General features: G+C 44.7%; 1 protein-coding gene across 2 annotated transcripts in view; it reads right to left on the minus strand.

The window, feature by feature from the left end:
* Window positions 1–3804: 3804 nt before the first annotated feature.
* LOC143963791 (protein GOLM2-like) overlaps window positions 3805–17316 on the minus strand; it is a gene marked incomplete at its 5' end in the record, with an annotated part of 33007 nt that continues 19495 nt past the window's right edge. For both annotated transcript variants that reach the window (XM_077473524.1, XM_077473523.1), the window contains 1 exon segment: window positions 3805–12389. In XM_077473524.1, the coding sequence (XP_077329650.1) occupies window positions 12322–12389 (68 nt within the window).

The raw sequence follows: 17316 nt of genomic DNA on the forward strand, positions 1-17316 counted from the left end.
GGTCACTCTTCTGGCAGCTGGGAAGGATGCAGGACAAGGTGCAGTAGTGTTGGAGGTTGTTCCACCACCACGCCTCCAAAATGCTACTACTGGTTGTGACACACCTCTCTCCTCCACCCCCTCCTCCTCTTCTTCCTCCATGGCCTCTTGCAGTGCTCTGTCCTTGGAAACCAGAGGTGCTCCATAGGCGTTCAAGGGGCTACGCAAGTACGCAGGTAAAACAATGCCATGCTATGCTTGTGCTGGTTTGTTTGGGGGACAGGAGCCACACTGGGGCAGATATTTTGTCAGCGCTGCAGGGGCAGGCCGAGAGGTGGTTGACACCACACCAGCTTAAGCCAGGATTGGTGGTTTGCGACAATGGCACCAACCTCCTCTCCGCCCTCCTACAGGGACAACCGACCCATGTGCCCTGTGTGGCTCACGTCCTTAACCTGGTGGTGCAGTGGTTCTTGGGCAGGTACCCAGGCTTACAGGATGTCCTGAAGCAGGCCAGGAAAGGCAGTGTGCATTTCCGCCGATCATTTAATGCCAGTGCTCGGTTGGCTGAGCTCCAAAAAGGAGTTGAACCTGCCCAAGAACCGCCTTATATGTGACATGCCCACCAGGTGGAACTCAATGTTGGCCATGCTGCAGTGGCTGCACACGCAGCAGAGGGCCATCAATGAGTACCTGTGTGACTATGGCACCAGGACAGGGTCAGAGGAGCTCAGTTTTTTCTCACCACGCCAGTGGGGCATGATCAGGGATGCATGCACAGTCCTGTCACCATTTGAGGAGGTCACAAGGATGGTGAGCATTGACAGTGCATGCATCAGTGACACTGTACCGCTTGTCCACCTCTTGGAGCATACGCTGCGTGGAATAATGGACAGGGCCCTTGAGGCAGAACAGAGGCAGGAAGAGGAGGACTTCCTTGCCTTTCAAGGCCCCCTTTATCCAGTGTTCCTGCTGTCCCACCCATCACACAGGAAGAGGACGAGGAGGATGATGATTGTGTCAGCATGGAGGTGGAGCCTGGCACTCGGCATCAGCAGTGTTCTAGGGATGATTTACAGTCCCAAGAAACCTGTGGACTTGTACGTGGCTGGGAGGAGGTGGCTGCGGATCATGTTGTCCTTAGTGACGCAGAGGACTCTGGACCAAATGCCTCAGCTAACCTACGCTGCATGGCCTCCCTGATCCTGCAAAGCCTGCGGAAGGATCCTCGTATTCTTCGGATCAAGGAGAGGGACCATTACTGGCTGGCCACTCTCCTTGATCTACGGTACAAGGGTAAGGTTGCCGACCTTATCTTGCCGTCGCAGAGGATGAGGGATCTCCGGGAGGCCTTGCAGAAAGGTCTGTGCAACGCGTTCCCAGAGACTGGGAGGTTACAAACTCCTGGTCTTGGACAACGTGTTGCTGAGGCTTTGGTCAGGAGCGGTGGAGAAGGAGGCCGTCTGACCGATGCGTTCAATTTTTTAGTCCGCAGCCCCAAGGTATGATCGGTTCCAGCAACCATCACCAGCATCTGATTTACATGGTGCAGGAATACCTAGGGGCAAGGTCAGACTTGGACATCTTTCCAACCGAAAATCCGCTGGCTTACTGGGTCTTGAGGATGGATCACTGGCCAGAGCTTGCACAGTATGCAATTGAGCTACTGGCCTGTCCTGCATCCAGTGTTCTTTTGGAACGCACCTTCAGTGGTGCTGGTGGCTTTGTAACTGATCACAGGGTGCGCCTGTCCACCGAATCAGTTGATCGACTGACTTTAATAAAGATGAATCAGTCTTGGATCACCACCAGCTACCAAGCACCTGAAGCTGATATAACCGAATAATTTTTTTTGAAATATCACATCCCTTCAAGAGTGCCTATGCTAATGCTGAGCGACTGTCCTGTCATGTTGACGGTCTATCCTCTTCCTCCTCTGCCGATATCTTGGAAGAACATTTTTGGTTCTGGGTGATGCCACCAGCCCAAATTTTCAGCCCCTGTTTAACAGGGGCGTGTAATTACAATTCTTGATATAATATTTCACAGCAGGGCCCATTCCTGTGACAACCGAGAGTAACTGTGAGGATAGCGTTGTGGCAGCAGCAGCAGCACCACCACCACAACCACCAAAAGCCCAATTTTTCTACCACTGTTCAACAATGGCATGTAATTACAATTCTTGATATAATAGCTCACAGCAGGGCGCTCCAGCGCCCACCAAGAGTAACATTGAGGGCTTACAGTGTTGTGGCAAACCATGCCATTTTTCTCAATGATTTTCATCCATATTGCCAGAACAAGATATTACATTAAAACTGCAAGCAGTTTTAAATGATTTTTTTTTCTGTTAAATGTCATTTTGTGCAGGGACTGTTCTAAACACAGGAAGCATGTGCCACTTCCCAGGCATACTATAGACACCCCCCCAGGCATGATATTTAAAGGAATATTTCACTTTATTTTTTTCACTTTAATCGTCATTAAAATCAGTGCTCCCGAAAAAGTGGAAATTTTTTAAAACATTTTAGGCATTTTCCCATGTCCCCCCCGGGGCAGTAGCCAGGTTCCCAAACCCTTTTTAGGACAATATCTTGCATATTAGCCATTAAAATTAGCACTTTTTATTTCGAACGTTCGAGTCCCATAGACTTCAATGGGATTCTAAAGTTCGTACAAATTTTTGGTTCGTTCGAAAGTTCTGGTGCGAACCGAACCAGGGGGTGTTCTGCTCATCCCTAGTGAGGGCTACTAAGTATGAACAATGATTGGTCTCCTCACCCAGTCAGTCTCCTCCCCCCCCCCCCCCAGGATCACTCCTTAGGGAACAGTTATAATACACGATTTATGTAGCACCAACAGTAAATGCAGCACTTTACAACGTAGAGGGGGGACAGCACAATTACAGTACAGTTCAAAACAGAAGGGACAGGAGGGCCCTGTGCATAGAGCTTACATTCTAAAAAAAGGGAGGGGGTGGTGGTACAAAAGGAAATAGATGTGGGGAATGATTTGATGGGGGTGGCAGTTGACCACTTGATCACCCCCTACTGTTAACCCCCTTCCCTGCCAGTGACATTTACACAGTAATCAGTCCATTTTTTATAGCACTGATCGCTGTATAAGTGGCAATGGTCCCAAAAATGTGTCAAAAGTTTCCTTTCTGTCTGCCATAATGTCGCAGTCCCGATTATAAAAAAAAAAAAAAGAAAAGAAAAAAAGCGATGATCACCGTCATTACTAGCAGTTAAAAAAAAATTAAAAAAAAATAAATTTATATATATATATATATATATTTTTATAGATATATATATATATATAATTTTAATAAAAATGCCATAAATCTTTACCCTATTTTATAGATGCTATAACTTTTGCACAAACCAATTAATGTACGCTTATTGCGATTTTTATTACCAAAAATATGTAGAATACATATCAGCCTAAACTAAGGAAAAATTTTAGCTTTTTAAAATTAAAAAAAAAAAGCTAAGGGGGATATTTAGTATAGCAAAAACTACAAAATAGTGTTTTTTTGTTTTCCAAAATTTTCGCTTTTTTTTGTTTATAGCGCAAAAAATAACCGCAGAGATGATCAAATACCACCAAAATAAAGCTCTATTCGTGGGGGAGAAAAAAAAAAAAAAAAAGGACAATCAATTTTGTTTGGGTACAACATCACACAACCACGCAATTTTCAGTTAAAGCGATGGAGTGTTGTATTGCAAAAAAATGGCCTGGTCATTGAGCAGCCAAATCTTCCGGGGCCCAAAGTGGTTAAAAGGAGAGTACAAGAGTATGTTCTAGAATAATCCACACACAGAATTTGCAATTTTTTAGCTATATTTATTAAGGATTGCCAATTTATTCCCACCCCAACACTGCAGGACAAACTCAGATTTGTGGGGTACAGGTGTGCCGTACCGATGTCATTTCAGCCCCACGGGCGCACACACTCGCAGAAAGGTTAAAACTTAATCCGAGTCAGATTTTCGAAGTAAAAAAAAAAAAATATACAATTAAAACTGGTCTCAGGTTTAAATAAAAATCGGAAGTAATAAAATGCGACTTCCAAGAGCTGATTAGTTATGAGTATCTTAAAAAATGTTTTCCTGAACAGATAACGGATTGTGATGCGAGCAATAGATATTTCAGAATTCCAACCTTACTTGCAAAAAAGGTATTTGGATCAAGCTTTCCTTTTTTGAAGAAAAATGAAGAAAATCCATATGCACAACACCTGATAAAGAGGTACCAATTACCAGTATAGAATAAAATTGAATGGCTAAAAAAACCTGTGTGAAAAGCCAAATGGAAGCTGCCAATCTTTACAACAACTGGGCTGCACACTGGTTCCAGGACAGCATTGTAACTGGCAAGGAACGGACATTAACAGCCCAACTCCATGTTTACCGTTCTTTTAAAAATAGTTAGTTTGGGCCAAGCTGGCCATTTACTACACTAACAGGTGCTCTGTATTACCTTTATATAGCCTCAGCTATATACAGCAGGGGTGTCCAACCTTGGGACCTTCCTGGGCCACATTGGAAGAAGAGGACCTGTCTTGGGTTGCACATAAAATACACCAACAATAAGGATAGCCGATAAGCAGAAATAGACAGATCACAAGGTCACAGGAGGTTAGAACAGGGGTCATAGTACCTATGTAGTGTGAGTTCCCGAGTGTTGTCTGAGCAGTGTGTGTGGATCGTTAGTACTTGTGTATTGTGAGCGCATGTCGGTCTGCGAGTACCTGTGTATTGTCTCGTTGAGTATTAGTGTCAGTAAGCTAGTTGTTAGGTAATTTGGACAGGGTATATAATCCCCAATCCTCATAAAATTTAATGGGTACGATGCCCGGCTGGTGTGGAGAGGCAACTCGTACATCTTGCAGCATGTATGCGTTCCTTGATCTTCTGAGGGTGAATACTGCTGTGCAAAAATGTAACCTCATGGTTTCCCTGGAAGCCCAGGATCTGAATCTGGGGAAGAAACTGTCAGCACTTAGAAGTCCCTCCATACTAAAGGAGAGCCAGGAACGTACATGGCAGGGGCCAGCAGAGAGGTGAGTGGAGACAAAGAGGTGCAGGCACTAGTAAAGAGTAGATGGGCGACAGTCAGGAAGGATAGAGGGGGAAGTGCCAGGGAGGCAGATCCAGGGCTGGAGCATCCTAATAAGTACGCTCCATTGAGCGACATTGGTGAAACCAATAAGGGACTAGCACTGCTGGAGCCAAGGGACTCTCCTAGCTGCCAGGGGAAGAACTCCTCCAGTGAGAGTGGGGGGGAAGGAGCAAAGGGAAAGGAAAGACAGATTCTGGTGGTAGGGGACTCAATTCTTAGGAGGACAATGAGGGCAATCTGTAACAAAGACCTGAAGCGCCGAACTGTATGTTGCCTACCGGGCGCTCGAGTTCGGCACATTTTGGATCTGGTGGACAGATTACTGGGATGAGCTGGGGAAGACCAAGCTGTCATGGTGCACGTTGGCACCAATGACAAAGTCAGAGGCAGATGAAGTGTCCTAAAGAACGATTTTAGGGACTTGGGAGCTAAATTGAGGAAAAGAACCTCCAAGGTACATCAAGCCACACCAGAAAGGCAGAGAGAGATTAGGGAAGTAAGCCAGTGGCTGAGGAGCTGGTGTAAGGAGGGGTTTGGGGTCCTGGAGTACTGGGCCGAATTCTCAGTCGATAAAAAGCACTATAGAAGGGTTGGACTGCACCTAAATGAGGATGGTGCAGGGCAGCTGGGACTGAAGATGGCCAAAAAGTTAGAGGGGTTTTTTTTTTTTTTTTTTTTTTGAGGGGTTTTTAAACTAGGCGATGGAGGGGGGGGGGGGGGGTCCAGAGGTAGAGATAGTCAGCAAGGAACATATTCCAGAGGGTAGTACTGGGGGCATTAGTGGTAGGGTGACTAAAGCATATAAAGCCAAGGTAAGTATAGTAACAAGTCCTAGTTAGAATCTCGGAACACCCAATAAGAGGATAATATGCAACCGGTCTAAACTACGTGGCATTTTTGCCAATGCCAGGAGCCTGGCGGACAAGATGGGTGAAATAGAGATACTGTTGTACAAGGAGGATTTGGATTTTGTGGGAATTTCAGTCCTGGTTCAAAATTTCTCATGATTGGCTGGCAACCATTCAAGGGTATACCCGTTATCGCAAGGATGGAGGGTAAAAAAGAGGGAGGGGTATATACAAGTGAATGTGAGAGATGACATCACTAAGGGAACTAGGGAGGAGGTGGAATCCTTATGGGTAGAGCTGCAAAGGGATGAAGCCAAGGGGAAAATAATACTGGGACTATGCTAAAGGTCCCCTAACCTGAGGGAGGAAGGGGAGATGGATCTTCTATCACAATTTGAATTAGCAGCAAGGATGGGAAGTTTTATAATGGGGGATTTTAATTATCCAGACAGACTGGGCGGAGGGAACCACGCATTTATCTAAGGGTCGTCAGTTCCTAAATGTCTTGCAGGACAATTTCATGGGTCAGATGGTAGACGCACCAACTAGAAATAAAGCGTTACTGGATCTACTGATTACCACCAATACAGACCCGATCACTGATGTGGAAATATGGGGCAATTTAGGTAATAGCGATCATAGGTCAATTGGCTTCAGTAGAAATCACAGAAATAGGAAACAAAAAGGGGAATACAAAGACACTAAATTTCAAAAGAGCCAACATCCCTAAACTCTTAGAAGGCATAAATTGGGATAAAATCTTAGGAACAAAGAACATGGAGGAGAGATGGGTTTGCTTTAAAAGCATATTAAATAAGGGCATTAGCCAATGCATCCCATTGAGTAATACATTTAAAAGAGCAGAGAAGTCCTGGATGACTTAACTCCAATGTAAAAATGCATATAAAAGCAAAGAAGGCCTTCAAAAAATACAAGGTGGAGGGATCATCATCAGCATTCAGACTTTATAAAGAATGCAACAAGAAAACGTAAGAGTGCAATAAGGATGACTAAGATAGAACATGAAAGACACAGAGGAGAGCAAAAAAAAACAAGAAATTCTTTATGTAAACAGTAAAAAAGGGAGGACAGACCATATTGTCCCCATAAAGAATGAGGAAGGACATCTGGTTATAAAGGATGGGGAGATGGCAAAGGCATTGAATGTATTCTTCTCCTCAGTCTTCAAGGGAATCAGGGGGCTTCAGGAACCAAAATTGCAGTGTTTATCCTCATGACACATCACAGGATGCAATCCATGGTTAAAAGATGACAAACTTAAAATTAGACTAGGGAAACGTAACATTAATAAATCACCGGGACCAGATGGCTTGCACCTGAGGGTACTTGGGGAACTCAGTCAAGTAATTGCCAGACCATTGTTCCTAATTTTTACTGACAGTCTACTAACTGGAATGGTATCAGCTGGTTGGAGAAAAGCCAATGTAGCCCCGATATTTAAAAAGGGCCCAAAATACATACCTGGGAATTACAGACCAGTTTGCCTAACATCAATAGTACGTAAACCCTTGGAGGGGATGATAAGGGACTATATACAAGATTTTAGTAATGAGAACGGTATCATTAGCAGTAATCAGCATGGATTTGTGAAGAATCATTCTTGCCAAACCAATCTACTAACCTTCTATGAGGAGGCGAGTTGCCATCTAGATAAAGGCAGGCCCGTAGACGTGGTGTATCCGGATTTTGAAAAAGCATTTGACCCCATTCCTCAAACGCTTACTTTACAAAATAAGGTGCGTTGGCATGGACCATAGGTTGATTACATGGATTGAAAACTGGCTACAAGGGCAAGTTCAGAGGGTGGTGATAAATGGGGAAAACGAGGAATGGTCAGGAGTGGGTAGTGGGGTCCCCCAGGGTTCTGTGCTGGGACCAATCCTGTTGAATTTGTTCATAGATGACCTGTAGGATGGGGCAAACAGGTCAATCTCTGTATTTGCGGACGATACTAAGACAAGCCGGTTATTAACTTCTCCGCAGGATGTGGAAACCTTGCAAAAAGATCTGAATTAATGGGGTGGGCAACTACATGGCAAAGGAGGTTCAATGTAGAAAAATGTAAAATTATGCATTTAGGTGGCAAAAAATATTAATGCAATCTATACACAGGGGGAGAAGCTCTGGGGGAATCTAGGATGGAAAAGGAGCTGGGTGTCCGAGTAGATGATGGGCTCAGCAATGACATGCAATGCCAAGCTGCTGTTAAAGCAAATTATTGGCACATATTAAAAAGTGAATAATTACAGAGATAAGACGATAATTCTCCCGCTCTACAAGACTCTGGTCCGGCCGCACCTGGATTATGCTGTCCAGTTCTGGGCACCAGTTCTCAAGGAGGATGTACTGGAAATGGAGCGACTACAAAGAAGGGCAACAAATCTAATAAAGGGTCTGGAGGATATTAGTTATGAGGAAAGATTGCAAGCACTGAACTTATCCTCTCTGTAGAAGAGACACTTAAGAGGGGATATAATATAAATTTAAAAATATCGTGCTGGTGACCCCCACAATATGGATAAAACTTTTTTGCGGGAAGGGAGTTTAACAAGACACGTGGCCACTTATTAAAATCAGAAGAAAAGAGGTTTAACCTTAAACTACGTAGAGGGTTCTTTACTATAGGAGCGACAAGGATGTGGAATTCCCTTCCACAGATGGTGGTCTCAGCGGGGGGGGGCATCGATAGTTTCAAGAAACTATTAGCCAAGGACTAGGGATATACAATGTAATACTGACATATAATCATACACATAGGTTGGACTTGTGTCTTTTCGACCTCGCCTACTATGTATGTATGGTAATTATCACTGAAATAGATAGATAATGTACCTGAGAAGTAATTTTCCTCGGACAATCCTTCATCCACAAGTTTTCTTTTTTTTTTTTGGGTTCCGTTTTCTTTTGCAATGCGGAAGCCAAGGGATTCGATTTCAACTATATATATATGTGCTGTGTGGGGAGTAGAGATGGGCTCAGGCATGTTTGAAGTTCCACAAGCTCGATCCTGCCAGGAAGCTGACACTGCACATCACTAATCACAGGCAGGGAGATCTTTCCCGATCTGTACAGCTATGACCCGACAAATGTCTCCCTGCCAGTGATTAGCGCTGTACAGTGTCAGCTTCCTCCTGGCCGAATTGGGCATTTGGGATTTTGTACATGCCTGAGCCCATCTCTAGTTGAGATTGTGTGTCACCCCAGGACCCCCCCCCCTTCATATAAATGCAGCCATGCTGCATTTATATGGAGCTAAATCGGGAGTCCCTGATCTGCTGCTACCAGGGCCTAGCTTCTCATGGTCGGCCACCGTGGCAGCTATGCTTGCACAGTATCCCCACATGCATGCACGTGCTTAGCTTGTTCCTGTCTAGCACCATGGCTCCTACGCGTGCAGGGAATCGCCTCCAGACAAGCCAAGGCCACATGCAGCCCACAGGTAGGTAACCCGTGATATACAGTATAGAGCTCTTAGTTCCGACAACGGGATGAGAACTTACCATCCAACTCCTGGAGCAAAACAGAGTTGGACTGAGTGCTGCTCAGCCAGCCATTTATGGGATAGGAAGTGTTATATTGTATGAATACAATACTTCCTCCAATTGGCTGAGATGGAGAGCGTGACCACATCTGCCTGCCTCTCGACTTCAGCCATTCAGAGGAAGCTGTGTACTCACCCATAGAATACAAAGCTTCCCACGAATGGCTGAGCAGCAACTGTTTTGTTCTGGGAGTTAGAAAGTTCTCACCCTGCTATGGGAACGCAGCACTGCATACTATAGGTTCCAGAGGTCAGTCTGCCCCTTGTTATCACAAACAGCCAGGAAGGGGGTCAAAGGGCACTGAATTAAACATTGGCAGGTCAATAGGTAAGCATAGAGATAACCATAGACAGTAGAGCTCTCCTCTTGCATGTCTGCTCCAGTCACCATCTTGGGCGCACCCTGGTATAGCTGAGGCTACAAACAGTTGAATACAGTGCGTGTCCAAGTAAGTTCACCCATATGTGCAGTGAATAGTTTAGTCCGGTTGGCACAATGTATTTAAAAAAAAGGACATACATAAAGTTAAGCTTTTGTGTTGGATTCACACCCCCCCCCCCCCCCCCCAACCATAAAATGTTTTTCTCTGAGTTTCTAAAGAAATTTTATTAAATTATTGGATGATGGTACTTCTATTTTGCCCAAGTTTAAGGCTTTAACTTTGAGGTAAACTCACAATCTTTTCACTTTTCTCTGGAGTTGATTGAAGGACACAGCTCAACTCCTCACAGATGGGCTTGAATCTGCCACCTTGAGGAACAGGACACTAGTGAAAATTAAACTAAGAGCACACATAAGGGGTAACTGCAGTGGTGGCCAAACTCCCCCATCTGTCACCAGGACTGTAATACAGCAGTATTATAAGCATGACAAACCGCAAAAAAGACTGGGTGGGTGCTGTGTCCTTCAATGAACTCAGAGAAAAGGTTTTTCTTTTTTTTTTACGGTGAGTACAAAAATACAAATTTTCTTTATCATTCACTGACGGACACAAGGACGTCCCAAAGCAAATGGCAGAAAGACAGAAGAAAAGGGTGGGCCCACAACCAAACAAAATTTGAAAAAAAGGGTAATAAAAATGCCTAAACTCATAAGAAGCTAGGCAAAAACAGAGTCCTGTGTTGCAGATGGGAGGTTTGGCTACCACCAGAAGGCCGCCCCTTATGCATTCTTTCAGTTTAAGACCCCTTTCACACGGACGTTTCAATCAGGTCCGCCAGTCCGGTTTTCAAGTGGCCCTGATCGGAACCTCCATTCTTCTCCATCGAGCGGCAGGTGTCCGTTTACCCCCACCTACACGCAATTCGATCCAGTCTGCCAAAAGACGACAGATGGGGATCTGTTCCTCTTCCATCCAGCGGATTGGATGGCAGTCCGTGTACACAGTTGGTCCATTTACATCCAGCCACCCATAGTGGAGAGCAGTATGCTCTGCATGAGCGCAGTGGACGCGGACCTGTCATCCGCCTGCTCAGCGGATATATCCTCTACTGAGCAAGCGGATCACAGCCGCAGTCCACCCCGTGAGAAAGGGGCCTAAGTTGCACAAGCGTACTGCTCCTGAGGGTTGCTCCATCAAGCTCATCTGTGAGAAGTTAAGATGTGTACATCAATGAAGGATCAGGAAATAAAGGCTTCCACTACTAGAAGGCAACGCACAGTTTAACAAAGGGACGCATTATTATTAGCGGAGCTTAGCTCCTTTGTGCTAGGATAAGAAACTTCTGAAAAAGCAGATTAGAATCACACAATCAATGACAATTTTCTCTTTTAAGTTTAACAATTAGTTGTCTAAGTCAATTGCTATTCATGCACTGGAGCTACTAATTATGGCTGTAACCAGCACATCCTCCGAGAGAAGCATCACCAGACTCTTGTGGTTAAAAACACCTAATGCCCCATCTATCAGGAAATATACAAAGTATTGTACACGCATCTCACAAGGAGTCCAAAGCAAATGCCACGAGAGCGTTTTAGAATGGATGCGCCACGAGCCTCGGCTCCACCTGCAGCCGTAAGTGCAGGATTCATGGTAACGGAAGTGTATTCTTCATGGCCGACCTCCGACTTCGAACGGACGCAATCGCTGCTTTACAAACAAATGTAGGTTACGGCTTCTATTTACACAAATTACATACAAAATAATATATAAATATCCGAAGAGGAATTGGTACTTGGCCGTACTGCTTACACAAGGAAGAACGGACCCCGCTTCAGAAAAAACATTCCAGGACCCTTCACAATGAACAGGGCCCTAACCCCATGGTCAGTCGGGTCTACAGCAGGTGGTCTGGTTTTAGTTGGCAACCTCTGCCACATATACTGAGCCCTCAAGTCCCCAACCTAGAATCATGCTGGCAGAACAGAGCCTGCGGGGCATGGTCAAAAAAAATAAAATAAAAGTATCCCCATCTCAGTTTAGAAAGTCCAGATAGTTTTGGGCATCGTGATTATGGATGTTACAAAGATCAGATCGAGAAGAAACTGAACCAAATATCCAGCAAAAGGTTCATATCCACAGACCCAAGAAAAAGGGATTTAGGAGTCCATCAGTCAGGAAGTTCAACTTCTACAGCCAAAAGTGGCCTGGATCCTGTTGCCTTTATTCGGTATCTTTTTGAATGTTATTGGGCCTCTCCATCAAACATAAGAAGGGGGCAAGCAGTTGATTGATAGATCTGAAGCTCCCCTACACCAGTGTATAGAAGAAGACCGGTGGCTGGTCTTTAGGCCCTTTGCTTACAGTACAAGTAAAGCCCTGGCGCTTGGCACGTTTGATCTGTTTCATTTTCTGTCCAGGTCACAAGTTACAGGGTCTCACCAAAGTGGTCTTTTCTATATTCAGCTGCATCCCCTTGTCCATCATTTTCATCATCTAACAAAAAAGAGAAAAAAAAAGAAAAGTTACAGGTTAAAAATACAGTGTTATAATATTACACTTAGTAAATAGCGTGAGGCGACAATGCACAACGGGAATCTCAAAAAGTTAAATTTGCAACAAAAAGCATGATGTGTAACTATGCGTTTTAGACAGACTGCATTTTTGATTGACCATTTGCAGGTGAAAGCCCAACTCTCTATGTTTAATGTGCCTTGAAATAGTTTGTTTGGGCCATGCTGGACCATTTTATATCATGAAGTATGGTCTTTTTCCTGGAAAGGTACAAGCAACTTCCCCTCTGATGCCAGAAACAGTCTCTTGTTCGTCACCTCAAAACGGGAAGGGGGGTTGTGTTAGAGTGGAGCGCAACTACATAGGATACCCCTGTACAAAAGTCTTAAAGGAGGAGTCAAAGAGAGCAGAATCCTGACCACGGATAGTGTTGAAAGCAATAAACCGGTCAAAATCCAGCTAAAAACAAGAAAAAAAAATGTGTTCCCCAAAAAGAAAACTCCTTATGTGATATTGTCCATGCCCGAATATGATGACCTTCCGGTAGGATGGTTCTGCTTTGCAGAGAAAGCCAAAATCGCCCAAAGTTTCAGGATGTTGACTGGAACATGAGCCTCCCCCAACAACCAAGCCCCATGCACGGACCAGGTGCTCAGAACTCTTCGCAAGCCTAACAGGCTGGTGTCCATCATGAAGATCCTTCAAAGCATCGTAAGGGAGGACTTTCCCGACTGCAAACCTGGATTCCTAAGCCACCACGCCAGTGACAACCTGGTACTCAGTGGGTTGATCAGGACCTGTATGGTGGGGGGGAAAAACACACAACAGATGGCTCCAGAACTGGACAATACAAAATCGGAGATTGGAGTGTTTTAAGTTTCTCCTGTGGAAGGAATACTCGGGGCTGATCTGTGTAGAGGACTAGACCAGGATAGTCAAAAAGAAGAAGAGTTGGTTTCCAACAGATATTTCTGAAGGTTAACCCATTAGCGGAGTACGCAAGTATGTGGGTGGGTCTTGACGACGAGAGGCCATATATATTTGTGTATCCAAATGGAAACAAACCAGTGATGAGAGCATGTGTCCTGCTTGCTCCTGGAACAGTTACCATCCCCCAACAAAAAGCAAGTAGCAACTGGGAGCTTTCTGATCATGTCACCGCTGTGACAGCCAATCACTGCAGTCATATGATCATAAATACCACCCCATCTCCCGGCATCAGAAACCCCTTAAAGGATAGGGAGGCACCAGCGTTAAGGGGTTAAGGATCCATCTGAACCCAAATATCGCAGTCTGAAAGAGCCCACGCCAAACGGTCCCTCAAGAGACGGTTTTCTAAATAACCCACATAGAAGATGTTGTAGCACTTTAGGGTGGACCTCCGCTTTAAGGTTGCAAGTAAAAAGCAGAGGAGGGGGAAGGAACAAAAAACTCTAGTTTGTGGACCTGGGAATGCACTTCTGCTACCCAAGCATCTGAGTTCCAAACTGTCTGAACTTTTACAAAGGTTAAAGAATGTTTTTGAACCCCAATTATTAAAAACTGTCAATATATGCTACATTACATTGTCTTCCGACTCACTTTTCCACTAGAGCATTTATTTTCTATAGCTTGGAATAAAAATGGTTAGTCATGCTATTCTCTGCATCCTCCCACTCTGGAAAATGTACAAAGAGTAGGGGGACCCCATGCAGAGTGAAGATTTGGCAGAACGAGTGCCAGACCTTGTAGGCGGACGCCGAGCAAGATTTAGGCTAGGTTCATACCGCAGCACAGAGCAGCTCACAGCAAGTGTCTGGTTCGTCCCCATTCACCATTTCAGGTCCAATTTAAGCCCAAACTTTCGGACCTGAAAACAGACAAAACGACACACAGGAGCCGCACTGGAGATGTGTGAATCGGCTCCATTGAGAGCGTGTCACAATCTCTAGACATACGAAGAAACCCACATCCAAGTCGCAATAGTGTGAATCCAGCCTTAAGAGAGGGAAGAACTTCATCTATTCACTGAGGAAGATGGGCGCTCTCCCATCTCACCAGCAGCAGCATTTTTGATGATGCTGTCAAGAGCTGGTCCATAGAGATGCTGCCATGCAAGTCAAATGCTTTTTACACAAGGATTGTACAATGCAGCACTTTAGGCAAAGCGTCCTAATACATATGAACCTGACTCACATACGTAGGAATAGAGACTGGAGGCTTCTAGCAAACCATCAAAGCTAAAATTTAAGGCTACCACCATCCACTCCACACATTCTATTTTGACCAGTCAGACATGGTCTGAAAAAGTAAGCTTACAGCCAGAATTGGGACAAGGGGAGGAAAAGCCACCAAGAGCTCTAGAAAGCGATTCCAACCGCTTATCGGTTGGATTCCTAAAAGAAAAGGCGCATTCGCTGCCAGAATAGAAAGCACTGCGCTAATGCGAGCACTTCTGCATAAAATGGATACGCATAATAATGCATATAGGGGGAGCAAACAGCTTGGTCAGGAGGTTTCCAATACCCAATGAGAAAGATGGAAAAGCAGGCGTAAAAAAGGAAAGTTTTAAATGACCCAAGGCTCGGAAATCACACCAATAGAAGCAACACGCTTAACCTATAGATTCAGAATGGTGCACACTGAATAAAGGACAGGGTTCTCCAAAGTTTGTAAAGAAAGTTTTACAGTTTACGGTCTTTCAGACTTTAGGGGCACAGGACCATGGCCAGTGGGAGTGGGAAATGTCCTATCCTTTGGTTTTAGGGGATTTATTAGGGCCAGTGGGACGAATTATTACCCCAAAAGCCAGATAAAAAGCAAGCAAAGGGCCACATTCAGCTCTCGGCCCGCAGTTTGGAGACCACTGAATTAGGAGATGAAATGGCGTCCTTTATTTGGAAGCAATGGCATTAGACTGTGGCAAGCTCATCAGTCAAGGATCGAGGCAATACCAATGACTCTGGATTTCTGCAGCCAACTTTCAGCAGAACAAACATTGGATAGCATCCAATGCAGAACCCAGTTCCAGCTGTAAAGAGACGAATCTCCCACTGCAATGTAAAGAAGAGTCTACATTGAAGGGGGACATTAAAAAAAAAAAAAAAACACCACAAAAACAAAAAACTGGAGCATGCTGGTAGTTGGGAGGCGTTCTGGGTTGGCCTGTTTGCCAGTGTCCAATCCTCCTGCAGGGAACAGCATAACCCAAAGGTTTTAAACTTCCTATGGCCCGCAATGGATGACAAGAAAGAAAAGAGGTTTTTGCCATTCATATGCTTCAAGAATTCACACCATTTATTGAATAAAGAGTGTGAAGTACTTTCGTAATGGTTCCGGGGTTGATGTACCGATCCAGGATGTTCCATAAGGCTACATGTACACGGGTGGTGCTGCCTATCAGCATCAAAACCCAGCGCTATCAAATACCAAAGGGAGGCACAGAACAGTGAGCAGCCCCTCTCCCAGCAGTCTGTCAAAATATTTGATAGGCTAAAACATGTGGTGGTTAGACGCTGTACCGAACAGTACGCAGATTTGGGGCCGTACGCCCCAGATGCAAAATTCCTGCGTTTGGTGCATACGTCCCTGGACGCATAAAATCCTAATCCAGCTAATGAGCAATGCACCGCTCAGGTGAGTGTACTCGCAGAATCTTAAGCACCTGCCTTGCCACCGGGTATATCAGAGAAAAGAGAAAGTGGCCACACACCGCTGACTTCATCCAGATAGAAGGCCTTTATTTCTCAGAAAATGGAACAAACCGCACAGGAACTTGACAAGCTGTCAACGCGTTTCACACAGTTTTTTTGAACACTGCATATCTGCGCTTATCGCAAACTTGACAGACTGATAGAAGTGGGGCTGGGTGATATGCCTGGGCCTCCGGGGCACATGAAAACTCCAGGACTGATGCTGATGGGCCAAACCACCTGTTGTGCATGAGGCCGATGGACTAGATTATACTATATAAAAAAATAAATAAAAAAAAGCACAAAGATTAAAAATTAACCATATGACATTATAAAAAAATAAAATAAAGATACTTAACAGGCACCTTTAACCCACATTGCTCCTGTGAAATTAGCAAGCAAAACATCCTTTATACTGGTAGAAACAGAAACATTGTGCATTGCCAACAATAAGCCTGAAGTGCGTTTTGTGAATAATTCCAGACGCAATGTACAAATGCAAGTGATCGCTGTGCCTGGAGTCTTGGAATTTCAAGATAACAAAACATGCTTTTAACAGCGGCAGAACAGCCGCCCGTGTGAAAGGGGTTTAATAGAAACATGCAACGTTATAGATATAATATATATAACACTACGACCTTATAAACCTATCACAAGAGAAATGCAGCAGTACCATTGCAGAGCTTTCAGAAATGCTAGTTTCCTGGCTGCCATGATAATAAAATCGCTTCAATTGTGTCATTAAAGCCTAAGGCTCGGTTCACACAGGAGGCGGCACGACGCGGCACGACTTGCCGCGCCCTGACAAGTCGCCCCCGTTCTGTACTACGGAACCGTTCTAAGAGGAGCGACTCGAGTCGCTCCGACTTAGAAAAAAGGTTCCTGTACTACTTTTGGGCGACCTCGGGCGACTTGCATTGACTTCTATACAGAAGTCATTTGCAAGTCGCCGCTGAGGTCGCGGCGCGGCAAGTCGTGCCGCCCCCTGTGTGAACCGAGCCTAAGGCTTTACATGGGTCGAAGGTATACATGGGTCGAATTTCTAAAGAATTTTCTTTTGAAAATCGTATCTAAGAAATTTCGTTCGAATTTCGCAGTTAGCGGGGCTGCAGCAACAGCCGGTTTTCGTGCGGCCCATCAAATTTGAGTAAATCGGGCATATTGTAATTTAAAAAAAAAAAAACACAAAAAAAAATAAAAATAAAATAAAAAAACGATTTACTAATCAACGATTGGAG

The sequence above is a fragment of the Lithobates pipiens genome, unplaced genomic scaffold (genome assembly GCF_037356315.1).
Source record: "Lithobates pipiens isolate NorthernLeopardFrog02 unplaced genomic scaffold, aLitPip1_a1.2 Scaffold_8, whole genome shotgun sequence".
NCBI lineage: Eukaryota > Metazoa > Chordata > Amphibia > Anura > Ranidae > Lithobates > Lithobates pipiens.